The 27,412-nt window shown below is 41.8% G+C and overlaps 1 protein-coding gene across 6 annotated transcripts in view; it reads right to left on the bottom strand.

Annotated features, from left to right (window-relative positions):
- The window catches only part of ANKRD12 (ankyrin repeat domain 12), a 179,822-nt gene that overhangs the window by 76,106 nt on the left and 76,304 nt on the right, over positions 1–27,412 (bottom strand). For 4 of the 6 annotated variants that reach the window (XM_089670995.1, XM_089670996.1, XM_089670994.1 and 1 more), the window contains 2 exons: positions 20,779–20,926; positions 9,307–9,375 (listed from right to left, as the gene is read on the bottom strand). In XM_089670995.1, coding sequence (XP_089527121.1) covers positions 9,307–9,375; positions 20,779–20,926 — 217 coding nt within the window. The remainder of the gene's footprint in view (positions 1–9,306; positions 9,376–20,778; positions 20,927–27,412) is intronic. The other 2 variants (XM_089670998.1, XM_089670999.1) reach the window with 1 other exon arrangement.

Here is a 27,412-nt window from a genome sequence, read left to right as displayed (position 1 = left end):
ACAGCTAGCTCCTCCTGTACCACTATCCCCTCCCTCCTAGATTTTAAGCTCCAAGGAGCAGGGCCCTCAAACCCCTCGTGTATCACATTGTATTGTTATTGTACTGTTGTATGTTCTGTCTCCCTTTGTAATGTACAGCGCTGAGCGAACTGTTGGCGCTTTGTAAATACTGTATAATAATAATAATACATGATCACCTTATTTCAAGTCATTAGCATCAGGCAGCTGATGACCCTCTATTACCAAATGACACCTACCGTTGTTGCCAATGCCAACCCCTGGGTGACAGGGAGTTTAAGGATCCGTTTACCCAATGGAAAATTGCAACGATTTGCCAACTGTGTGATCTCCTTTGGGAGAAGGAAGAGCACTTATTCTTTGGGTGTTTTTCATCACTTTATATGGCACAACCACAGATTATGAGCACAGAGCACTTTCTATGGAGATTTGTTACATATTAAGATATGTTGATTTAAATATTTGTATGTTATTTTGTATATCATGCTGCACTTTGATTTTGTTGTAATTAGGCACTTTATAAACATCTAATGGCTATATAAAAATTATTTAGTTTATTTATTTTGGGGATTGTTATATTTCAGCGCATAGTTTATGTGGGTGGAGGTAATTATAGAATTATTTTTGCATTATTTACTTGCCTATTATGGCATAATTTGGGGATTGTTTTACATTGTCTGTCACATACTATTGTTTGACACATAGTGTATGTGGGTATAGGTCAATTACACATTCTTGTATATCTTTGCACTTTTTTGTCAGTATCAGGCACTTCATTAATATTTATTAATTTTTTATTTGTCACATCTGGGGATTGTTCTATTATTTGACACAGTTTATTTGGGAGTAGGCATACACATTTTTTTTTTTTAAAGAGTGCAGTCCATTTTCTGTTTATGTTTATGATTTGCCAACTGTACCACCCAGGGAGTTATTTAATGATCTGAACGTATTCTTCAAAGTGATACGCTGTGCACTGCGCATCTGAATGCGACTAACCCACCTGGGATAAGTGAAATGCATACATATAAATCTTTTCTGTAAATATTGATGGTTGTACGGCTGTTATGGTCAAATAATCATATTATGATTTGGGTAATCTAGCACATATTTTTCCCCCCTTCTCTCCTTCATGTCGTTTTATGTGCTGGAGTTTTTCAGATGTGGCTTGGACCCCAGTATGGTCCATTCTGTTGATGTACTGTTTGCTAGTTTGAAATACTGTATATGTATAAAACACCATTGGTACTGTTATTTCTTTTTGTTTTGGTCTATATATTTATACTATGGTCTGTATATATTTTTTGCATTGATTTTGTGCTTTTTCTGGCACTATGCTGCTAAGTGCAGTTTGGGTTTGGGCCTCATGGTGGTGTTGGCGGCGATCCTTTAATGGGGCAAATGTGTGATCTCTTGGGCGGTGGGAATAGCAGGGGTGTTTTTCTCCCCTTCGAAACACCTTCTGCTTCCTTGAGGGCCACGGAGCGGTGCTTTACCCCACTCACAGGGGCTTCAGCATCAGCACTGCGCATCCGCTGGATTCCAGAGCGCGTGCAGTTAGGGACCAGGTCCTGTGATGTCACTGCTGGCCGACGCCAGATTGGAGCAGTGTTTAAAAGGGAAGTCTTCCATTTGAAGCCCTCAGTGGTGATGGGTGCTGATACTCATTTCAGGTATATACTTGCTGGTTATCTCTGTCCTATGTTATGCATCTGTAGTGGTTGTTACACGGGGGCTTACTATGGGTTGTATTTGAAGGTGGCTACATGGATTGGTCTCCAATGTCTTGTGGTTGGCGGTGCTTAAGTCAGTTACTGTACTGTTTTAAACAACCTAGCCATGGAGATACACACACACACACACACACACACACACACACACACACCTCAAAAAAATTAAAGGAACTCTTTTTAATCAGAGTATAGCATCAAGTCAATTAAATTCCTGGGATGTTGATCTGGTCAGTTAAGTAGCAGAGGGGGTTGTTAATCAGTTTCAGCTGCTTTGGTGTTAATGAACTCAACAACAGGTGCACTAAATGGGCAACAATGAAAAGACCTCCAAAACAGAAATGGTTTTACAGGTGGAGGACACTGACATTTTTTCCCTACTCATCTGTTCTGACTGTTTTTCACTAGTTTTGCATTTGGCTAGGGTCAGTGTCACTACTGGTAGCCTGAGGCGATACTTGCACCCTACAGAGGTTGCACAGGCAGTCCAACTCCTCCAGGATGGCATATCAATACATGCCATTGCCAGAAGGTTTGCTGTGCCTCTCAGCACAGTCTCAAGAGCATGGAGGAGATTCCAGGAGAAAAGGCAGTTACTCTAGGAGAGCTGGACAGGGCCGTAGAAGCTCCTTAAACCATCAGGAGGAGCGGAATCTGCTCCTTTGTTCAAGGAGGAACAGTATGCGCACTGCCAGAGCCCTTCAAAATTACCTCCAGCAGGCCACTGGTGTGAATGTCTCTGACCAAATAATCAAAAACAGACTTCATGAGGGTGGCCCGAGGGCCAGATGTGCTCTAATGGACCCTGTGCTCATTGCCCGGTACCATAGAGCTCAGATTGGCATTTTGCCTGTACTTTTCACAGATGAGAGCAGGTTCATCCTGAGCACATGTGACAGACGTGAAAGGGTCTGGAGAAGCCGTGGAGAACGTTGTGCTGCCTGTATCATCATTCAGCATGACCATTTTGGTGATGGGTCAGCGATGATATGGGGAGGCATAGCCATGGAGGCACGCACAGACCTCTACAGGTTAGACAATGGCACCCTGACTACCATTAGGAATTGGGATTAAATCCTTGGGCCCATTGTCAGACCCTATGCTGCTGCAGTGGGTCCTGGGTTCCTCCTGGTGCAAAACAATGCCCGGCCTCATAAGGCGAGAGTATGCAGGCAGTTCCTGGAGGATGAGGAACTAATACCATTGAATGGCCCCCATGCTCGCCTGACCTAAATCCAATAGAACACCTCTGAGATATCATGTTTCGGTCCACCCAACCCGGCCAAGTTGTACCTCATGACTGTCAAGGAGCTCAGTGATGCCCTGGTGCAGATCTGGAATGAAGTACCCCAGAACACCATCCATTGTCTCATTAGGAGCATGCCTTTAAGTTGTCAGGCATGCATACAAGCACATGGGGGCCATACAAACTACTCAGTACCATTTTGAGTTGCTGCAATGAAATTTCAGCAAAATGGACTAGTATACTGCATAATTTTTTCACTTGATTTTCGGGGTGTCTTTGAATTCAGTCCTCTGTAGCTTGATAATTCTCATTTCCATCAAACAATGGGGCATCCTTACGTTCCTAACACATTACCCAGTCCATATCAGTATAGATATCCAGCATATCTTTACGCATTGAGATCTGATGTGATATATATATACATACATACACACACACACACACAGGTGTATAGGTTATCTTATGCAGATACAGTGTTGTGCTTTCACTTTTTGACCTAACAACCATATTGCTCAGGTTGCATTATACACTTGGTGAGCTGAGGGATGTGCACCATGTGCTGTTCCCATTAGCCCCAGTCTGGAAGTGTGGTGCTGGTATGTTTTTATACCTTTTCCTATTTTTCCCACTTGAAAATTAATATGGCTATGACACGGGTGCATATATGATATATGTTACCTTTTTCAGATGCAGCGGTATGCTCTCATTCTTTGAACTCCTTGATTTAACAACCACACTGCTTAGTACCCAAATAATCTTATTGCACTATTATACATTGTATGACCTGAGAGGTGTGCACCATATGCTGTTCAGCTTAAGCCCCATTTTGGAAGCGAAGTGTTATTACAGGCCTGGTATGTTTTATACCTTCTCTTATTATTCCTAGTTGAAACCAGATATAGCCATGACATGGTGTTTATTCTAAAACAATCTTCATCATATGCATATAGGCAGTTATGGCCTTTAGACTTGCTCCCACATTAGCCCCAGGGGATCTTTGTTTGGCACCTCACTGTGGTCTGCCTCTATAGATCCATACGGAGTTCTAGGGTAAGTGCTAAGACAGTCATCATTTACAATGTACCCCATATTATATTATAAGCTGCATTATGATTTTTGATATTATGTTGTATTATTTTGTATATTTTTTTTATTTGTTATAGAACTGTATTCCCTCAATATACTCCTGAAAAAGCAGAAGACTGCGAAACATGTCGAGATTGGCTGACTACAGACTCACCTTTACTTTGGAATAACAGTGTGTGGGTGTGAGATAGCACCATAGGTGTGATTGTAGTACAGCCTATTCAGAGGGATTTTTAAACAAGCAATGTCGTTTTAATATGTCTTTCTGTAATAAACATGTGAGGTTTTAACCTTTAAATGTCTGTCTTTGCCGGTACAAAGAAAATCCTACTGCCCCTGTTGCTCTTTAGATCTTTTGAATAGATAATTAGGATGTAGGTACCTTAACCTTGGGTTAACACCTATCAATACTGAGCATTTGCTATTTGAATAGTGCCATATGAGTCAGAGGGCAGGTTTGCCATTAGAGGTAAAACCCAATGCAAATACAGAATTGAAATAGAAGGAGTGGGGGTCAAGAGATCCCTAAGATATAAGATGAGGAAAGAGCAAGAAGAAAAGCAGGCTCAATCTGGAAATTTTATTTTGAAAATAACTTTTCCATAAACCTCATTTCCTAACCTGAACCCACTGACAAATGCCCGCTGGTCGTATGATTCCCTTATAACCCCCAGATTCTGAGAGAAAGCATTGCTAGCAGCATCTGTATCACAACCTAATTACATGGATAGCTGCTGCCAAACATAATTTACCATGGTTCTTTATAATAGCTCCATTTGCTGGGTGGCTCCATGAGCTTGACAGTGGGCAAAGTTGAACAGCATCCCATTGGTTATCATCACACAGAAAGGACATCGCTAACAATCACATGACTATCACTATTTCTTTATTCTTTTAACTTTTCTGGAGTTTAGCTTTAAAGCATGTTTTAGCAAAAACACCAGGGAATGGAGCAACAAATATTTTTGTTCTACACAAGTACAGCACAATGAATAACTTTTCTGTGAGCAAACAATAGATAAAAAATTATATATATATATATGTATGTGTTAACATGAGAAAATCAGACTATGCCAAGGCAACTATGGATGGCCCCCTCAGTCTTAAAGTATTACTAAACCCACAACAGTAAAATCAGTCTGGAGTCACTCTGTCCAGACAGAGGTCAGGGGTCCTGCATCCTCCTAGAGCAGAATAAAAACTCCTCCTACAAGCTTTAACCAGAGCTCAGCTAGACACTGATAGAAGTCACAAGACTGCTCTAACTGCTGATGACAAAAGGTAATTAGCAGTTGATATTTACTAAAATAATTATACTTCATGTTCTGTGTACTGTGGGAGACCAGATATAGTGAATACAGGGTCCTGGGTTTAGTAACCCTTTATACATTTCTTTACCTTAATACATTCCCTTCATTAAAGTAAAAAATGTTTAGGTGGTAATTTGGACCCCCTCACCCCCCTTATACCTCCCGGAACTCTCTCTCCAGCTGGTCTTCCCACTCTCAGGCTTTGCTGAGACAGCCATTGGCTCCCGCTGCTGTCAGTCAAATCCTGTGACGGAGTGGGGGGCAGAAGCAAACCACACTGTGCGTCTATAGACGCAGGCAATGTGGCTTAGGAACTATCCAGCAGGTGTGCCACAATAAGAAGCGGTTTCCTATATGTGGCGCACAGAGAAGAGGAGGTGCCAGGAAGGTAAAAAATGTAACTACAAGAACTTTAAACTGGCGCTATTTGGATCACAATTTGGCTGGTTCAGCAGTAAGATACACTAGACAGTTTCATCAGTATTATACATTTTTACTGCATTCTTACAGCTAGGATGCCAACTTCAATGAATGAGATATAGGTATTCACTAACCAGAGAATGTACAATACTATAGGGTATATGTTCATAGGAATACAGCGCAGCAGCAAAAATCAAAAAGAGGAAACAAATTACACTGATGCTAGGAAAAACTTAATAAATACTCAAAATGTATTAAAAAAGTGCAGAATAATGCTTATTTCCCAAACTCAGCTACCACACAGAGCAACTGGATGGAATCCCCCATCTGCTAGCTCCTACCCCACAACTCTAGTGATGCTGTTCAGATGTTAATGTTGCAAAACAGACCAGGTCAATTCAACATGTGAACAATATGTAATTTACGGAGGAGTATTTACTGAAAATTGCATTACTGGAGCAGTGGTATATCTGCAAAATGATGCCTTAAGTTCTGCTAATATGTAACAGCGTACAAGAGAGCTTCAGTCAAGCCAAAAACATGAGTAATTTTACACAGAATGGATGGCCTACTGGCATCTTCCTATTGGGATAGATGGAAATGTTAATCTTTGCAAAAAAAAAACATTTTTTTTCTATTTTGTTACTGACCAATTGAATGAATACAATAATGTCTACATACAGTCAGGTCCATAAATATTGGGACATTGACACAATTCTAAAATTTTTGGCTCTATACACCACCACAATGGATTTGAAATGAAACTAACAAGATGTGCTTTAACTGCAGACGGTCAGCTTTAATTTGAGGGTATTTACATCCAAATCAGGTGAACGGTGTAGGAATTACAACAGTTTGCATATGTGCCTCCCACTTAAGGGGCCAAAAGTAACGGGACAATTGGCTTCTCAGCTGTTCCATGGCCAGGTGTGTGTTATTCCCTCATTATCCCAATTACAATGAGCAGATAAAAGGTCCAGAGTTCATTTCAAGTGTGCTATTTGCATTTGGAATCTGTTGCTGTCAACTCTCAAGATGAGCTCCAAAGAGCTGTCACTATCAATGAAGCAAGCCATCATTAGGCTGAAAAACAAAACAAACCCATCAGAGAGATAGCAAAAACATTAGGCGTGGCCAAAACAACTGTCTGGAACATTCTTAAAAAGAAGGAACGCACCGTTGAGCTCAGCAACACCAAAAGATCCGGAAGACCACGGAAAACAACTGTGGTGGATGACCGAAGAATTATTTTCCTGGTGAAGAAAACAGCCTTCACAACAGTTGGCCAGATCAAGAACACTCTCCAGGAGGTAGGTGTATGTGTGTCAAAGTCAACAATCAAGAGAAGACTTCACCAGAGTGAATACAGAGGGTTCACCACAAGATGTAAACCATTGGTGAGCCTCAAAAACAGGAAGGCCAGATTAGAGTTTGCCAAACGACATCTAAAAAAGCCTTCACAGTTCTAAAACAACATCCTATGGACAGATGAGACCAAGATCAACTTGTACCAGGGTGATGGGAAGAGAGGATTATGGAGAAGGGAAGGAACTGCTCATGATCCTAAGCATACCACTTCATCAGTGAAGCATGGTGGTGGTAGTATCACGGCGTGGGCATGTATGGCACATTGGAACTGGTTCTCTTGTATTTATTGATTATGTGACTGCTGATAAAAGCAGCAGGATGAATTCTGAAGTGTTTCGGGCAATATTATCTGCTCATATGTCAAATGCCTCAGAACTCATTGGACGCTTCACAGTGCAGATGGACAATGACCCAAAGCATACTGCAAAAGCAACCAAAGCGTTTTTTAAGGGAAAGAAGTGGAATGTTATGCAATGGCCAAGTCAATCACCTGACCTGAATCCGACTGAGCATGCATTTCACTTGCTGAAGACAAAACTGAAGGGAAAATGCCCCAAGAACAAACAGGAACTGAAGACAGTTGCAGTAGAGGCCTGGCAGAGCATCACCAGGGATGAAACCCAGCGTCTGGTGATGTCTATGCGTTCCAGACTTCAGGCTGTAATTGACTGCAAAGGATTTGCAACCAAGTATTAAAAAGTGAAAGTTTGATTTATCATTATTATTCTGTCCCATTACTTTTGGTCCCTTAACAAGTGGGAGGCACATATGCAAACTGTTGTAATTCCTACACCGTTCACCTGATTTGGATGCAAATACCCTCAAATTAATCCATTGTGGTGGTGTATAGAGCCAAAAATTTTACAATTGTGTCGATGTCCCAATATTTATGGACCTGACTGTAGCACATGCCATCGGTCTATTCTCAGGAAAAATGTATACAAACAGAGAAAAGAAGCAGCATAAAGAATGCATCCTCAGGGAACAGTCCCTATGTATTCTGCTAGTCAACTGTGCACATGCTTTCTAGAACCATGCACAGCCAAGGGCATCCTGAGATACCAATACTTAATTTAAAAAATAAAAGACACAGCTCTGACTGCAATATTCTTCTCTTTTTCCAGCGCTGACCCAAAAAGACCTACCACTTTGCGGTCAAGTGTTGCTCCTGTTGACTGGAGCACTGGGTAGGGACTGAGTGTCAGAGTGCTGGAGATTTGAACTACTGCACTCTGTGTTAAGCAGTGATCTGACTCTCTAGTGTGCTGGTAGCACGAGATATTTCAACCTTTTGCTACAGAAAACAGGTCTGTTGACTGTTACAATCTAAAAACAGAAGCCCTCAATTATTACTGTTTATACATCTTGGCTGCATTTCAATAACTGATGAAGCTTCCATCAGGCTTTAAAGTGGCTGTAAACCCTTACATATACCCAGTGAAGTGACCAGCCTCAGATGATACACAGAGCTGACACAAGCCCTCCTACATAAGTTGTACCTGTTTAACTGCAGTCTTTCTTCTCAACAGCCATTCAAAGTGCTGAATTTATAAAGCTTGTCCGAGAGTTCAGAAAAAAGAGTCAGAGAACTGAAATTACACACTGCAGGGGTCATTGAGGAGAGCTCAGAGTTGATTGGAAGGAAGCGATTCACCTCCTTCCACACAACTCACAGGAACAGAGCAGAGGCTGTGAATCTGGAGGTCACACCCCTGTCACCATTTTTCTCTTGGTGTCAGGAAAGACAGTCATAAGTGAATCATGCTGATAGAGGAATGAAGCAACATACAGAAATTACACTTAGTGTTCTTAATTGAGACGAGTACAGACTATGTTCATACTTCATGTCTGAGGCTTACAGCCACTTTAAGCAAAGTTGTAATCAGAGGGTTACAAGGATATACAGTATGTGTTCTTCATTTCTACAATTGTAAGGTTATCTTGCAATACAAATGAAGCCAACAGCGTTATAACAAAACCAGTCTAAAGTATCTTTAAGCAAATAGGCAACAACAGCCAGTATCATTCTTCAAACAGATGTATAGGACTTGCTTAGAAACTGATGAAGAGTGATTTCATATCCAAATGGAAAAAACGTGCCATGTAATATATGTACAGTTCATTTTACCTGCATATGTGCTGTAAGAGGACGTTAATCGTTCGCCCCAGTTTTCACTTGTGTGTCCTGCTTCAGAATCTACAGGATTAAAAAGGCACAGGAAAGAAGGGAAGAAGGAAACAAGTAAAGAAGAGGACAGTTTGATAGCACAAGCATAAAAGAGAAGGCACCTTTGCAAGGAAACCTGTCCTCCAAGAAATTTACCTCTCAATCTTTAGTCAAAAAGCTAAGTACAAAGATGAGTAAACTCAAAGCAACCAATGAATAATAATCTTCCAGTGATATGCCTTTAGTCTGATTTGTTGATATGGGCTTGTGCATTCTACTCTAAGGGTACATTCACACTGACCTGCGCTAAAGTGTATGTAAAATGCATGTACATTTCTATGCATTTTAGTGGCGGTTTATCACGTGTTGACGTGCATTCATCTGCATTTTACCAAACTTGTAAAATGCAAGTCAATGCACAGACACATACCAAACCAAGGTTTGTTAAGTGTCCTGTTCACACTACAATGCAGTGTTGACCTGTGTTACATCAAAAAGTAACATGTATGCATTTTAACGCAACTCAATGCAGGACAACGCAGCATTGTAGTGTGAACAGGACAAAAACAACTGTTGTTTAGGTGCCTATGCGTTAGATTTGCATTTTATAAGTGTGCTAAAACGCAGATCAACGAGCGTTAAAACGAAATGTACATGCATTTTTTGTTCATTCATGCTACCGAGGAAGCTTTTATGTGTTTTCTTGATGTGCAGGGGTCCCAATAAGTCTATAAGCATCATTTTCCCAACTGTGTACTTGAACGCCTTAATGATATTAAAGAGTCAGTCCACCGAAAATGATTATTTTAAAAGATAGAAAGTTAAAACCACTTGAAAATGTCTTATATTTAGCGGGCAGTTGATCAGAGAAATCTCTGCTTTTGTCCAGGGACTGCCATGTGTGCAGTGGACATTTTGAGAGAATCCTGTTTTCCCAGTTGGATGTATCTACTTCACATTATGGCAAAATGCTACTGGGAGGTCCTGGAAGATGTAAAGGTGGGCCTGTAGGTAATGACTTCGTTTCACCTATAACTAAAATTTTAGTTGGACCGACCCTCTTAAAGCGTTAATTTTTGTTAATTTTTACCTACAGGTAAGCTTACAATAAAGCTTACCTGTAGGTAAAATTAATATCTCCAAACGTACAACGTTCAGGAGATATTCGTTATTTTTTAGCTGGAGCATATGCTCTGAAGGAACCTGTACCGCACCTTCAGTGCGTGGCCCGTGACTCACGTGCGCATGCGCGGGAGCGACATCATCGCACCTCAGCCTTTGAGATGGCCAGCGCTTGCGAACCCAGAAGGAAGACCAGGCGAAGATTGAAGCCTTTTCAGTGGTGACAGAGCGCCGCTGGAGGGCTTCGTTTTAAGGTAAGTTTTACATAATGTGCTGGTATGTGATGCGTACTAGTACATTATGCCGTTGCCTTGTTTTCTTTTTTTGTTTTTTAAATGCTTTACTACCGCTTTAAGGCATCCTAGCTTAAAAAACACCCCTAGCAGTAGCATTAAGAGTCTAAAAGTGTTTTTTAAGCTCAACATTTAGGAACAGAAAAAAAAAAAAACTCTGGTTTGCGTTTGAGATCGATTTTCTGGCAGAAAAAAAAACACTAAACACCCCTTCAGGGCGCTAACCACTGCTAAGCAGCAGGTTATTTAGGAGCAGGTGGCCGCGGCATCCTTAACAAATGCTGACAGCTGAATGCAAACAAAAGAATGTTGGCATTAAGAAAAAAAACCAAAAAAAAACCCAACAAGACAACCCCCCCCCCCAAAAAAAAACCAAAACAAAAAACGATTTTAAGGGGAACCCCATGCCAAGAAAAAACACACACACAAGAAAAAAAAAAAAAGAAAAAAGTGGGGTCCTACCCAAAATCCGTGCCAGACCCTTATCCAAGCATACAGCTCAGCAGGGGCAGGGCCCCTGCCAAAGCCCCCCCCCCCTCCCTCAACGTACCTTGTCGCCATGTTGATGGGGACAAGGGCCTCTTCCTCTGGGTGGTGGTCTGGGGTGGGGGGGGAGCTTATCGGAATCTGGAAGCCCCCAGATCCCACCTGTTGACAGTATACAGTTAGGTCCATATATATTTGGACACAGGCACAATTTAGTTTATTTCAGGTATTGACCAAAATATATTAGCTATAATATAGTGATTTTTTTTTTGCCTTATATGAGATAGGGGTTGTGTGCAATAGCGGCTACAAATGGTTTATGCTACAGCATTTTACACAATTACTATGAGTAAGTTTGTTTTTGGTTCATAGAAGCGCAAAGGTTCTATTTATATATTCAAGCTTTAGTTATATAATGGATATGGGCTTAAACACACAGTCTCAGGTTACATTTGAGGATATTTCCATCCAAATTGGAGGAAGGGTTTAGGAATTACAGCTCTTAGGATTAGCCAACCCCCCTTTTTCAAGGGACCAAAAGTAAATGGACAATTGAATATAATCATCAATAAAATGTTCATTTTTAATATTTTGTGGAGAATCCTTTACTGGCAATGACTGCCTGAAGTCTGGAACCCATGGACATTACCACCTTTTCCACCTTTCTGATGCTTTGCCAGGCTCTAACTGCAGCAGTCTTCAGTTCTTTGTTTGGGGGTCTTTATGCCTTTAGTTTTGCCTTCAGCAAGTGAAATGTATGCTCAATTGGGTTGAGATCAGGTGATTGACTCGGCCATTGCAGAATATTACACTTCTTTTCCTTCAAAAGCTTCAAAAGGTTGCTTTTGCAGTGTGTTTTGGATCATTGTCCATCTGTACTGTGAAGCGCCGTCCAATCAACTTTGCTGCATTTGGCTGAATCTGGGCTAACAGTATATCTCTAAACACTGCAGAATTCATCCAGCTACTTCTGTCATCTTCAATAAACACCAATGACCCAGTGCCACTGGAAGTCATGCATGCCCATGCCATCACACTGCCTCCACCATGTTTTACAGATGACGTTGTGTGCTTTGGATCATGATCTGTTCCAAGCCTTCTCCACACTTTTGTCTTCCCGTCATTCTGGTACAGATTAATCTTAGTTTCATCTGTCCAAAGAATACGTTTCCATAACTGGTCTGGCTCTTTTAGATTTTTTTGGCAAAGTCTAATCTGGCTTTTCTATTCTTCAGGCTTATGAATGGTTTGCACCTTGTGGTGAACCCTCCTGGAGAGTGTCCTTCACTTGTATGGATGTTGTGAATGGGTTTTTCTTTACCATAGAGAGGGTCCTGTCATCATCCACCACTGTTGTCTTCCGTGGACGTCCATGCCTTTTTATGTTGTTGAGCTCACCAGTGCGTACTTCTTTCCACAGAATGTATCAAACTGTAGAGTTGGCCACTCCCAATGTTGCTGCTCTCTCTCTGACGTATTTGTTTAGCTTTTGAAGCCTTACAATAGTCTGTTTCACTTGCATGGACAGCTCCTTTGAATGCATGATGTAAGTTCACAGCAATAGATTCCAAATGCAAATAACACACTTAGAATCAACTCCAAACCTTTTACCTGCTTAACTGATGAAGAAATAATGAAGGAGTAGCCCACACCTGGCCATGAAACAGCTTTTGATTAAGAGCGTGCACTTTCAGCCCATATCCATTATAGAACTATAGCTTGAATATGTTTTGGTCAATACCTGAAAAAAAAACTAAAATTGTGCCTGTGGCAAAATATATATGGACTTAACTGTATATACGTCATTATAATATACATGCTTATACACACACAGTTTCAGCAAATGAAGTTTCTCCGAAAACTTGCCGAACTTTAACCGCGTGGGTCGTTGAAACATAACTACTTTATCTGTATGACGCTTGGTGGTATTCGAAGTTGGTGAAACGAGAGGACATGGCTTGTCTTTACTGCTAAACTATTTCTAATGCTGGGTTATCCACTCGCATTCAAAACAGAAACGATATGAGCGCTGGATAAAATCCAAAAAGCGACTAGCATGAAAGGCGAACACCAGGAGCCTCCAAAGTATAAATGTCAAAAGAACATGCAGCGCTAATAAAATTCAATCATACATGCATATAAATAGATGGTGCATAATAAAATGGTATTGTGAACACCAGTAGATAAAAAACTGTCTAAACGTCCACAGGTTGTAGTAACGGTGAATAAATATCTCCAACAAGAGTGTTCTTGTGGTGCATAGTGCAAAATTTCAAGGTAAGGTGGTGAAAAAATTAGTGACTTCCGTGACCATATTCATCCCACAGAGATGAGTGTAGATTGCACTAACCAGAAAGCGCAATGGTAATGCGCATTTGAGTGTTAACCAACTCCTGGTCATCCGCCTACTGAAACTGGATCACAGAGAGGGTCATCAGGCTTGCGTCAGCTGGGCAAAGTATCACAACCTCAGGGTCTCCAGGTGTCAGGGGATGTGCAATCGTCTCACCAGCAGGGGGAGATTAACCATTCCTGATGTGGGCACCAGATCATCCCTACAAGCCTTGAAGAGGGGGGGGCTCGGAAGTAACGAGCCAGAGCAACAGAAAGATCTAATAGTGTAGTACTTTATTATCCACAGGGGTAAATTGAACAAAGTAATAGAATGTACTACTCACATACAGTAGTAAGCAGCTGGTGACAGGGAATTCAAAAATGGCCGCCGGCCGTCCACAGGGGCCGTGCGGTGTGACGTCACAAGGTATGTGGCACCTCCCTAACGCATTGCGTGCGGTTGCACGTTTTCAAAGGCCTTAGTACATTGCTTTGTTCAATTTACCCCTGTGGATAATAAAGTACTACACTATTAGATCTTTCTGTTGCTCTGGCTCGTTACTTCCAAGCCCCCCCCCCTCTTCAAGGCTTGTTGGGATGATCTGGTGGCCACATCAGAAATGGTTAAACTCCCCCTGCTGGTGAGACGATTGCACATCCCCTGACACCTGGAGACCCTGAGGTTGTGATACTTTGCCCAGCTGACGCAAGCCTGATGACCCTCTCTGTGATCCAGTTTCAGTAGGCGGATGACCAGGAGTTGGTTAACACTCAAATGCACATTACCATTGCGCTTTCTGGTTAGTGTAATCTACACTCATCTCTGTGGGATGAATATGGTCACGGAAGTCACTAATTTTTTCACCACCTTACCTTGAAATTTTGCACTATGCACCACAAGAACACTCTTGTTGGAGATATTTATTCACCGTTACTACAACCTGTGGACGTTTAGACAGTTTATTATCTACTGGTGTTCACAATACCATTTAATTATGCACCATCTATTTATATGCATGTACGATTGAATTTTATTAGCGCTGAATGTTCTTTTGACATTTATCCACTCGCATTAACTGGATAGATGTGAATCCGCTCAGTTAGACAAGCCTTTGCAAATACTTGTACACACTTCTTGTCGCATCTTGTGGTAGTATGATGTCCAAGAAAATGAGAACTGAGGGTATCACTTCTAAAAAAGGAAGGGGGTGGGGAGGTATTTATAATAGTTTTTTTTTTTTTATATCTACACACAAATGTTTTGCCTTCCATTTCTATTTTTAACTGAATGGGTTGTTTTACAATCCCTTTAAATATGGTGGCTTTTTTTTTTTGGCCTTGTTTTCCTTTATCTTCACTTGGTGATCCACCCAGTAACACACTTCTTGTTTTAAGGTGTCTCTACTCCACTGAAGGAGCAATGAAAACATATCTGAACAGCAGAATTGTCAGTCTAGGAAGAGGGTACTGTTAGACTAGCAGATTTAGATGGACTTGATACGTCTCACTGAGAAATTGTCTAAAATGAAACATTGTCTATTCACACCATGCAAATTAAACCTTCCATGTGTGATGGTATATTTTGCAAGAAGAAGCTGCTGTCCTTCAGGACCTGGGCTCCAACTGCCAGGCTGTCAAAGCCAGTGACCGAAAAGCAGGATGACAGATCGGGCCTTGAGATAGAAGATCTATGCGATCTGCAAGAGGCCAAGAGGTGTCTGCCAGAAGCTCGAGTATGTTCGACTATCAAACTCTCCTGGGTCAGTTTGGAGCCACAGGATTCACTGCAAATGCGCTCCAACACAATCCTGTGCAGTGGTCGCAGAAAGATCTTGAGTGAAACAAAAGTATAGAGCAGGCAAAATGGATTCCATGGAGTGACAAGAGTGTCCAATGCGTAAGCTCAAGGATCTATGGTCCAGGCCATGAACCTGTTCAGTTTGTTGTTGAACCAGGATGCTAACAAGTCCCCACTAGGCATCCCCCACCAACAACAAAAGGACTACTCTCCTTGAATCTGATGGCTGTGGAAGTTTGCCTGACACTTTGTTTATACCACGGTTTCTCAAACTTTTTTTTTTTTAAGTCAAGGCACCCTTTAGAATTAAGCACAATCCCAGTGCACACCAGTCTGATGGCTTGTTCACACCAGGAAGAGCATCCGAGTGCGCTGCTTTGCACATTCCCCCACGTCGTGTTTTTTTAATGGACTGCTCTATGCACATGAAAAGGTGCCTGCATGATTTTAAAATCACACCAAAACGAATGGTATTGTGGAAGCATGAGTTTTAGCAGGCGCAAAAGTATTCTCATTTGCTAGATGCATGGGTTGCCCCCTCCTAACACAAGCCCTCGGCTCCCTAGTCCCATCTCCTTACACAAATCCACTGCTCCCCAATCTTCCCTCCTAACACCCCCCCCCACTCCCAAATCCTCCCTCCTAGTACAACCTCTCCCTCCCCCCCCAAATCTCCCCTCCTAGCACAACCTCCCCCCAAATCTCCCCTCTCCAAGCACAAACCCCCTTCCCTCACGCAAGTCCTACTCTGAGCCCAAACCCCTCGCTCCAAAATCCTCCCTCCTAACACAACTCCCCTTCAAATCCCCCCTCTCCTAGCACAACCCACTCCTCAATCCCTCTCAGCCCCTCAAATCACCCTAGCACAAACCCCCTGCTCCAAAATCCCTCCCAGAACACAATATCTGCTCCCAACCCTCATCATAACCCTCCCTCTCCAAATCCCCCTCCTATTCTGAGGATCCACCCAAAATTCTGCAGAGTATGCACAGTCAATTTCATGTTGGCTGCCCAAAAGCGGCACTGTAACCGAAGTTCATCAAAGCTTCCCCAAGACTTCTCTTTCTCTCTCAGATATATATATATATACACATACACACACATACACACTGGCCACTTTGTTAGATACACCTTGCTAGTGTCAAGAAAATATCCACACCATCACACCACTACCACCAGCCTGATCGCTGATACCAAAAAGTATATTCTGCATACCTTGGTTATTTGAATCACTGTTGCCTTTCTATCATCTCGAACCAGTCTGCCCATTCTCCTCTGACTCTCATATCAGCAAGGCATTTTTGTCTACACAACTGCCGCTCACTGGATATTTTCTCTTTTTTGAACCATTCATGGAGATGGTTGTGCGGGAAAATCCCAGTAGATCACCAGTTTTTAAATACACAGACCAGCCTGTCTGGCACCAACAACCATGTCACATTCAAAGTCACTTAAATCCCCTTTCTTCCCCATTCTGATGCTCGGTTTTAACTTCAGCAAGTCATCTTCACCATGTCTAGATGCCTAAATGAATGGAGTTGCTGCCATGTGATTGGCTGATTAGCAATTTGTGCTACCAAGCAATTGAACAGGTGTACCTAATAAAGTGGCCGGTGAGTGTGTATGTGCACACAAACACACACACAGGACCTTCCTTACTATTCTGGAATCTGTATAGGTAATCAGAAGGGCTAGTATGTAGCCAAGTCAGAGAAGGAAATACAGAAAAAAAAAAAGTAAGCAGAGGAAAAAAGACAGCATTTATCACCTAAGGATACTGGCAATAAACAAGGATAACCATCAGTGGGAAGGGTTATTTGGGGCTCTTTACAGCTCTGTTTGCCAGTGTCCAATCACCTGAGGGTAGCAACATACAACCCAGTCATCTAGTAATATGTCTGTGTCATGTAATGTATGATCAAGAAATATATTTTTTTGTTTTAGGGTTAAATACTATTTTAAAATATATTTACAATAATTAAGTGTGAGAATGACATCTGGGCAATCAAGTGCAAGCGGAGATGCTTATATCTGCAACTATTTCTCTTGTGCGTTGCATTTTGTCCACATGCTACAAAAACAGGTTGCCAGCCACTTCTCCACAACAGCAGAGTGAATCTTCAGAGTAAACGCTCCTCATATGCTATTTTTAAACACTCCTCTCCCTATAGTGACTACAGCACACATGCCAGCAGTCATTTCTACCTCAGAAGTGATGTAGAAAAAATTTCAAGAGGATATGAAGATTCTGTTGGTGGCTACACCTGCACATTACTAGAAATAAAGACTCTTTATTGTCAACTGACAGGATCTAATTTTAGTGAAAAGCACAGATGTTGTTTAGACCATTTACTTATAGCATTAAACATTAAATATCTGCAAGAACAGCACATGTATAACTATCCACATAAAGAATGTAACATCTGTTCCAAAGTAAGAGTGTGTGACCTACATCTACCAAAATGTGACCACTTAACCTTGTGCAGCAAAAATCTTCTGGTCCTTATTCAACCTCAGACCAGAGTTTCAAGATCTATAAGCGTTTACAGTTCATGCTTGCAAATATCCAACAAAATTCAATGCATATAATGTTTACTAACCATTACTTTGGAATACAAATGCAAAAAAAATCAAATCTATTACCACAAAGCAAAAGGATTTGTTCTGTTTCCAAACAGTCTAAAGCAGTGGTCACTAAATGGCGGACCACGGTCTGCGAACGGTTCCTGTAGCACAGCCGCCCAGGCCGCCAGCCCGCAATGACAGATCCTCTGCTGAGCAGGGCGGTCATCACAGCGACATGACATCACGTGTTCGCCCTGCCCCTTTCAGCTCACTGTCTCTCCGGCTCCTGCTCCCTGCCTGTACACAAGCGTCCAGCAAGGATCCTGGTAAATCTCCCGTCTGCCCTCAAGGTAGGGTGTAGTCTTACAGGGGCACGCTGACAGGGACATTGAATGTTAAGGGTAATACTGATGGGCACAAAATAGAATGTGCCCATCAGAGCGCTCCTTAACATAAAATGTATCCATCAGAGTGTCCCTTAATATAAATGTGCTCCTCAGTGCCCCTTAATATAAATATGCCCATCAGAGTGCCTCTCAACAAAAAATGTGCCCATCAACATGCCCCTTATTTTATGTTGAGGGGCACTCTGACGAGCACATTTTATGTTGAGGGGCACTCTGACGAGCACATTTTATGTTGAGGGGCACTCCGACGAGCACATTTTATGTTGAGGGGCACTCCGACGAGCACATTTCATGTTGAGGGGCACTCTGACGAGCACATTTTATGTTGAGGGGCACTCTGACGAGCACATTTTATGTTGAGGGGCACTCTGACGAGCACATTTTATGTTAAGGGGCACTCTGACAGGCCCATTTTATGTTAAGGAGCACTCTGACGGGCCCATTTTTTAGGGGGCACTCTGACAGGAATACCTGATGTAAGGTGACAATGTGATGGGGATACCTGAAGTAAAGTTGCACTCCGATGGTGACACCTAATGTAAGGGGGCACACTGATGGGCACACCCTATTCGGACCTTGGTCAGAAGAAAATTTTAGTGACTGGACCTCCTTGAATTTTAATTCAATACCCCTGGTCTGAAGCATCTAAGCCTTGTTACAGGAAAACAGCTCATGAATAACAGCTACAGGCAATGCTATCATTACTAATGTGCACTTACACGTGTGTTTCAATTCACCCCAGTAATATTCACTTTATGCTCTTCCATTCAGTGTACTACCCATTTTTAGTGAACTCCTGTACATGTAACTGAAAAATAAACTGAAAACAAAGAGCAGACCAATCTGTACAAAGTGAAGTGCTCTTCAGGAAGCCATAGAAATACTGACTAGAGCTACATACTGGTTTGCATAACAATGAAAATGTGACAAGCCATCAATATTGAGAGAGGAGGAGAGAGAGGCAACCAAACAAACTGTAGCTCTGTCATGTCAGTGACATATCTGTCTAGTCTAACAATAAACAGAACGCCTGGTATATGATTTGAAAATCTTAAAGCAGAACCTGCATAAAAATGCAAAATCTGCTTATTCTTTTGACTCCAACACCACTATATAAAATGCAGAAATGAACATTACAAAGAAACCATACTATATAGAACATTGAAAAATATTCTTCAACTACTACCCTTGTCTCAGGTTTTCCACAGAGTTTCTGGGTAAGCTGAGGATCTTAAATCATTACAGCAGGTGCTCTAACACAGTGTAGTGCAGTCCAGAGGTTTGGGATCCTTACACCAGTCAGGGTGTAAGCAAAGTATTTTTCAGTTAAGGAAAAAAAAAATTTGAGGCGTTCAACTGCAGTTTCCATTTTCATTAATGTTTTTTTAAAGTAGCCTCTCCGGTAACAGAATTGTTCTTCCATGGTCCAGTCCAATTCCATTTTTTAAAGGGCTATGGAGTCATTCAACCCACTTCCTCTAAGCAGAGGGTGTCAAGGGCCCACCCACTGTAAGCGAGTCATCAGGTTGCCTTAGACTCACAGGTAAATTCTGCAGAGAATGTTGCCAACATTTGATGTGATGACATTCCCTGCAGCATTAAGGACCCAACCACCCAGTCAGGAGAATAAGAGGATGTTAAAAGACCATAAGGAAGATTACAGCAATGAATGATTATTTTACAAAAATAATAAAAAAAGGAGAGGGGTGAAAAGGATGCTCCAAGGTGGGTGATATGGAGGATGTTAAATTTTTGGTGAAATCTAGCTACAACATCTCCACTACTGTTTTTTGTCAATTCCTGTAAACTAGCAGACTTATGCAGTGACCAGTGCAAGGAGAAGAATAGAAAATACCCTCTAGGCCTCGTTCACTCAGGCGAGCTACAGTGTACACTTCTGCAAAGGCAGTGTTTACGTACACGGGGATGCATAGGTGTTCTGTGCCTCCCCTGTGCAGGTAGTTCCTTTCATGTCAATTAGGACACAGCAGCTGCTCATAATCTGACAATTGTGTGGGTGCATGACCCACATTGACATGTACTGGGACTTCTTGCAGAGGGAGGCAAGGAACACCTGTGCATCCCCCATGCAGGCAAATATGGCCTTTACTGGGGTGTTCACTGTAGTACGACTGCATGAGCAAGGCTTTGCTAAAACCAATCAGTACAAGGTTGTTCTTGATGCATTGCTATGTATACTGCATTTTGTTCTGTGCATTGCTCATTGAATGAGCCTTTATAGTCACTTTTAGCATGTTATTATATTCGAAATCATAAGGCTTGTAAACAGACCTGCAGCAATGGTGTGCTACTTTCAAAGCAGATCACGTGAATACTTAGTGCTCAAAGTCAGCTAAATACAGTTACCTAGAAAGAACAAAGGGACAGATTACATGACAGGACATCAGTATCATTCTGGGTCATCTACCTGTGTCAGAATCTCTCTCTTCTTCTCTAGGTGGGCTGATTGTGAAGGGTAGTTTTCTTTTCATTGAAGATTTTTCTTTCATTTCTTTTCCAACTTCATTCCTGTCCAACTTAGGCGTTCGGGTGAAGGATGTGATTTTCTCCTTATTCTAAAACAACAAAAGGCAAACATGATTCTGGTAAAAAGCTGACATGTATGGTCAAGTGTAGAAAATAAAATGTCATATAGGATCATACTTAAACTTTTTAGGCCAGTAATGCACCTTCTGAATTACAGTGCCACCTTTCTGGATGAAAGTGCACAGGGCAACTTTGGACTGCAGCATTGTTAATTTGGGGGAAGGGGAGTATTAGATGTACTACCAGATTTAGATTCACTAACAAATTGAGGCCAAACTCCAGTTCATACTTTAACAGCAGTTACAGAAAGACTTTTTTCCCTTTTTTGGTAAAGGTTTTACATAAATAAAAGCTGATCATTGTAAGCACCCTGTCAGTAGTAAATGGTTTGTCTCATCCCTCTAACTGCTACATCTGCAAAAGGGTTGGTTTGTTTGGAATATAACAGACTTACTGACTGGCTCACCAGGTGAAAAAAAAAAAAAAAGCGCAAATGCAGCCATCACGACTGTGAATTGGTAAGTTGAGAGTTTATTTTTATTTATTACAGGTACTTGTATAGTGCCGTCAATTCACACAGAGCTTTACATACACTATATCCCAGTCTTAGTCCATAAGGTTCAATATTGAGTTGGCCAACCCTTTGCAGCTATAACAGCTTCAACTCTTCTGGGAAGGCTGTCCATAAGGTTTAGGAGGGTGTCTATGGGAATGTTTGACCATTCTTCCAGAAGCGCATTTGTGAAGTCAGACACTGATGTCGGAAGAGAAGGCCTGGCTCACAGTCTCCACTCTAATTCATCCCAAAGGTGTTCTATTAGGTTGAGGTCAGTTCCTCCTCCCCAAACTCTCTCACCCATGTCTTTACGGACCTTGCTTTGTGCATTGTCACACACACAGTCATGTTGGAACAGCAAGGGGCCATCCCTAAACTGTTCCCACAAAGTTGGGAGAATGAAATTGTCCAAAATATCTTGTTATGTTGACGCCATAAGAGTTCCCTTCACTGGAACTAAGAGGCCAAGCCCAACCCCTGAAAAACTACCCCAAGACCATAACCCCCCTCCACCAAACTTTACACTTGGAACTATGCAGTCAGGCAAATACCGTTCTCCTAGCAACTGCCAAACCCAGAGAAGTCCATTGGATTGCTAGACAGAGAAGCATGATTAGTCACTCCAGAGAACATGTCTAAACTGATCTAGAGTCCAGTGGCAGCATGCTTTACACCACTGCATCCAACGCTTTGTATTGCACTTGGTGATGTAAGGCTAGGATGCAGCTGCTCAGCCATGGAGACCCATTCCATGAATCTCTCTACACACACAAAGTTTGGAGGTCTTTAGTTATGGACTGAGGACAGTTGGCGACTTCTGCGCACTGTGCACTTTAGCATGCGCTGACTCGCTCTGTCATTTTACATGGCCTACCACTTCATGGCTGAGTTGCTGTTCCCAGTTTCTTCCACTTGGTTATAATAGCACGACTGTGGAATATTTAGTAGAAAGGAAATTTCACAGATGTACTTATTGCACAGGTGGCAACCTGCTTGAATTTACTGAGCTCCTGAGAGCGACCCATTCTTTCACAAATGTTTGTAGAAGCAGTCTGCATGCCTAGGTGCTTGCTTTTATACACCTGTGGCCATGGAGGTTATCGGAACACCTGAATCCAATGATTTGGAGGGGTATCCTAATACTTTTGGCAATATAGTGTATATTTCACATTCCCTAACCCTCAAGGAGCTTACAATCTAAAGTCCCTAACTCACATTCATACATTCTAAGGCCAATTTAGACAGGAGCCAATTAACCTACCCGCATGTCTTTGGCGTGTGGGAGGAAAACAGTACCCTGAGGAAACCCACGCTGGCACAGGGAAAACGTGCAAATTCCAGGCAGTGCCCTTGTTGAGATTCAAACAGATGACCCTAGTGTAGCAATCATGCCCACAGAGATGGACGCGGTTCAACCATTTTGGCTCCAATATCCATCTTGGCAAAGGATCCTCCATCTTGTACAAACATATCCCCCTCATTCTTCCTCTCTGTTCAACCACAGTGACATATGGCCTATGTGTTGGCAGTGTCACAGGAGGCCAGAGCACCGCAGGGAGCCCCAAGCTATAAAACCCTCAAGGGAGCTGGGGCCTCGCTGTCCAAAGAACCTGTGCAATCTAGCACATCGTAAAAAGATAACCCAAGCCTTCCCCTGAGTTCAAACACATTCCAGAGGAGTAGAGACTAGATAACACTTTTAAAATCCATTTTTCCCCCCTATGTCTCATATCTTGGAATATGAGAGACTTATATAAAAACCAGGTATATCTTCAGATTGGCCACGAGAAGACAAACAGTTGTATATGTCACACTACCTGACTGGAATACCTAGGAAAGCAGAAAATTACATCTCTTGAACCCTTCAAATATGTATTTCATATGTAACCGTTTCTCAGAGGCGTCTGCATATTAATCTACCCGCGGGTGGCATGTCACTTGTGCATAGGGAAAGTTATGAGCAAAATATGAACTATGAGAGATTTTGGCTCTGGTTTAGGTATCCGCCTAGACCAGTGGTCGGCAAGCCGCGGCTCGCGAGCCACATGCGGCTCTTTACCCAGTCTAATGCGGCTCTTCTGTGTGCCGGGCGCCTGCTCCCCTCCCTCCTCTCGGTCGGCCGCTCCCCTGCCTCCTCTCGGTTGGCAGCCCCAAAAGTCCGCGCGGACCTTTTAATCCGGCCTACGGATGTGGCTGTCAGGATGTGTGTAGGCGGGGCAGCGTGCCGAACGTGAGGGGAGGGGAGCTAGGCTCCTCTCACAGTCCGCCCTGAAGACCCGAACGGCGCGGGAAGACAGCGAGAGGAACGCAAAAGGTAAGTGAATTGACACGGGGGACTTGGCTTACTAGAAGGGGGGGGGGGGGAATAGTACTGTGGGGGATGAAATACTATATGAGGGATGAATTACTTTATGAGGGATGAAATACTATATGGGGGGATGAAATACTATATGAGGGATGAAATACTATATGAGGGATGAAATACTATATGAGGGATGAATTACTATATGAGGGATGAATTACTATATGAGGGATGAATTACTATATGAGGGATGAAATACTATATGGGGGGATGAAATACTATATGGGGGGATGAATTACTATATGAGGGATGAATTACTATATGAGGGATGAATTACTATATGAGGGATGAAATACTATATGGGGGGATGAAATACTATATGGGGGATGAATTACTTTATGAGGGATGAAATACTATATGGGGGGATGAAATACTATATGAGGGATGAAATACTATATGAGGGATGAATTACTATATGAGGGATGAAATACTATATGAGGGGATGAAATACTATGTGGGGGGATGAATTACTATATGGGGGATGAAATACTATATGAGGGATGAAATACTATATGAGGGATGAAATACTATATGAGGGATGAATTACTATATGAGGGATGAAATACTATATGGGGGGATGAAATACTATATGGGGGGATGAAATACTATATGGGGGGATGAAATACTATATGAGGGATGAAATACTATATGGGGGGATGAAATACTATATGGGGGGATGAAATACTATATGAGGGATGAATTACTATATGAGGGATGAAATACTATATGGGGGGATGAAATACTATATGAGGGATGAATTACTATATGAGGGATGAAATACTATATGGGGGGATGAAATACTATATGAGGGATGAAATACTATATGAGGGATGAAATACTATATGGGGGGATGAAATACTATATGAGGGATGAAATACTATATGGGGGGATGAAATACTATATGAGGGATGAAATACTATATGAGGGATGAAATACTATATGAGGGATGAAATACTATATGGGGGATGAAATACTATATGGGGGATGAAATACTATATGGGGGATGAAATACTATATGGGGGATGAAATACTATACGGGGGATGAAATACTATACGAGGGATGAAATACTATACGGGGGATGAATTGCTATGGGGGATGAATTACTATATGGGGGATGAATTACTATATGGGGGATGAATTACTATATGGGGGATGAATTACTATATGGGGGATGAATTACTATGGGGGATGAATTACACCATGGGGGATGAATTACACTATGGGGGATGAATTACTATATGGGAGATGTATTTTCAGTTTTAAAAATGTGGCTCTCAAAATAAATTTCAATCATGGTTTTGGCGAGATTTGGCTCAGTTGAAAAAAAAGGTTGCCCACCACTGGCCTAGACGATCCCTCATTAAATGAGGCATTGGTCCATGACTTCAGAGACACCCCCTGCTGGGCGAATACAAAATGGGCTGTCAGGCCTAAGAGTTGAAGAATTCTCCCTTTTAACATCAGAACCAACCTAGGAGACGTGCCCTTTTGCTTTGAAACCCAAGGCCGATTGGCAAGTACTTTAACCTCCTTTCTGTTACCTCTTTGCTGTGCTGTTGTTCTCTGTATATTTGTATATATATATTGGTTACATCTTTTTTCTGTAAATATTTTTATTGCACCCTTTTGACCTTTTAGTAATAAATCTTTCCTTCTGAAAGCGTTGAACTGTTTCTATAGCTCTTTATTGCAACTTACGAATTCCTGCCTCTAAAAAAGCGCTACTGTGTTTGTTTAACCCTCTGTATGACCTGCCTGCGATGACAGTGCTATACAGACGATTATCTCAACCATCATAGAGTTATTGCTGAGCTTGCTGAGTTTCCGCTTTCTCTGTACAAAAAGGAGGTGGTGGCAGTGTGAAGGGTTAAATTGCGTAATTAACCTGACCCACTAACAAGCGCATTCAGGCTGCCGGTACATCGATTGGTGGTCCACGAGCTGGAAAATCATTGTGCAGGGTGCAGCTGGGTGTGGCATTGTTACGCACGTGACATCGCGGTTTCAGATTGGCTAGTCCTTCGGTCACAAGTTTGGTGAGAAGGTCAGGGGTCTGACGCCGCAATCGTCACACCTAGTTCTGCTTAGGAGGAAGTGATAACCACTTAGCCACTGTGGAATATAATAGAATATAATAAAATGTTTGCTTTTGGGTATAATACTTCAATGGATATGAGTGACTGCAGTGACAAGAAAATTCGAAGGAACCAGTCGTATATTTTTTCCAGCAGTAAATGTGTTTTTTCGGGAAATTACATTCATTCCAAACAAAACTGTGAAGTACTTTCAAATGACATTTGAATGTACTGGAAGAACTTTCATGCAAATCAAAATCTACTAGTGTATGGCCAGCTTTAAGAAGAACCCCTTTAATCAGCTACTGTGACCTTTCCTGACTTGTCTAGAAAAGATGCACATGTTCCAACTCTTCTTTTGGTACTCACTTAAATTCAACCCACAGTACATTAGGGAGCATGATTACCAGTAAGGGCTAATGCCCACCTAACGTGGCTCTGGAAATTTGAATCATTACATAATAAATGTTTAGTCTGAGTTTTAAAGATAACTAGTATAATGCAAACAGCCAAGAAAAAGCTGTAAAGATAAACAAAGTGTTACAGTGGCAGTAATCTCCATTATTACTATAATTTGTAACTTTTACCTGCAAGTAAGCTTATATTAAATCTTACCTGTAGGTAGAATTAATATCGCCTAAACATGCACCATTTAGGAAATACAGTCAGGTTCATAAATATTGGGACATCGACACAAACACACACACACACACGCAAACTGTTGTAATTCCTACACCGTTCACCTTATTTGGATGTAAATACCCTCAAATTAAAGCTGACAGTCTGCAGTTAAAGCACATCTTGCTTGTTTCATTTCAAATCCATTGTGGTGGTGTATAGAGCCAAAAATGTTAGAATTGTGTCAATGTCCAAATATTTATGGACTTGACTGTATTCACTCTTTATACCCATGCTGTTTCTTCAGAGTACTGTGCCATGGCCGGGACTCCCGAATGCATGCGTAGGAGTGACGTCACTGCGGCTCGGCCAGTCAGATGGCCTGAGCTCACAAACCCGGAAGGAAGACCGGTGAAGATTGAAGCATCTGCAGCAGTGCAAGCGCGCTGCTGGAGGGCTTCGTTTTAAGGCAAGTCATTCATAATGTGTGTATGTGATGCATATTAGCACATTATAACATTTCCTTGCAGGGGATTTTTTATTTTTGTTTTTTACCTGCAGTTTACTACTGCTTTAAGACAGTTATTTTACTGAATTTTATAAAGGCATTCTCCTCTTTTATAATTTGGTAAGAACTATTGGTGATCATTGCACAGTCCCCTGTCAGATTAAAATTTTATTCTTCAGCAGCTGTCATTCTTCAATGTACGATGGAATATATTTACTTTAAAAAATAAAATTTTACCCGGAAATCCTGAAACTTTAATTGTTCAGTAATACAAATATTGACTTCTGGTAAGAAAATCAATCTCTGGAATGCCCTCTTCTAGCTTTCTTTCACAATTTATTGTTGTTAATTGAGACAGGCCATTACACTGAGGGGCAAATAACAGGAGCAAGAGA

The sequence above is a fragment of the Staurois parvus genome, unplaced genomic scaffold (assembly GCF_062004578.1).
Source record: "Staurois parvus isolate SC_StPar_1 unplaced genomic scaffold, SC_StPar_1.0 ptg000097l, whole genome shotgun sequence".
Lineage (NCBI taxonomy): Eukaryota > Metazoa > Chordata > Amphibia > Anura > Ranidae > Staurois > Staurois parvus.
The sequence above is the reverse complement of the archived record's forward strand: the minus strand, read 5'-3'. Positions and strand labels throughout refer to the sequence as shown.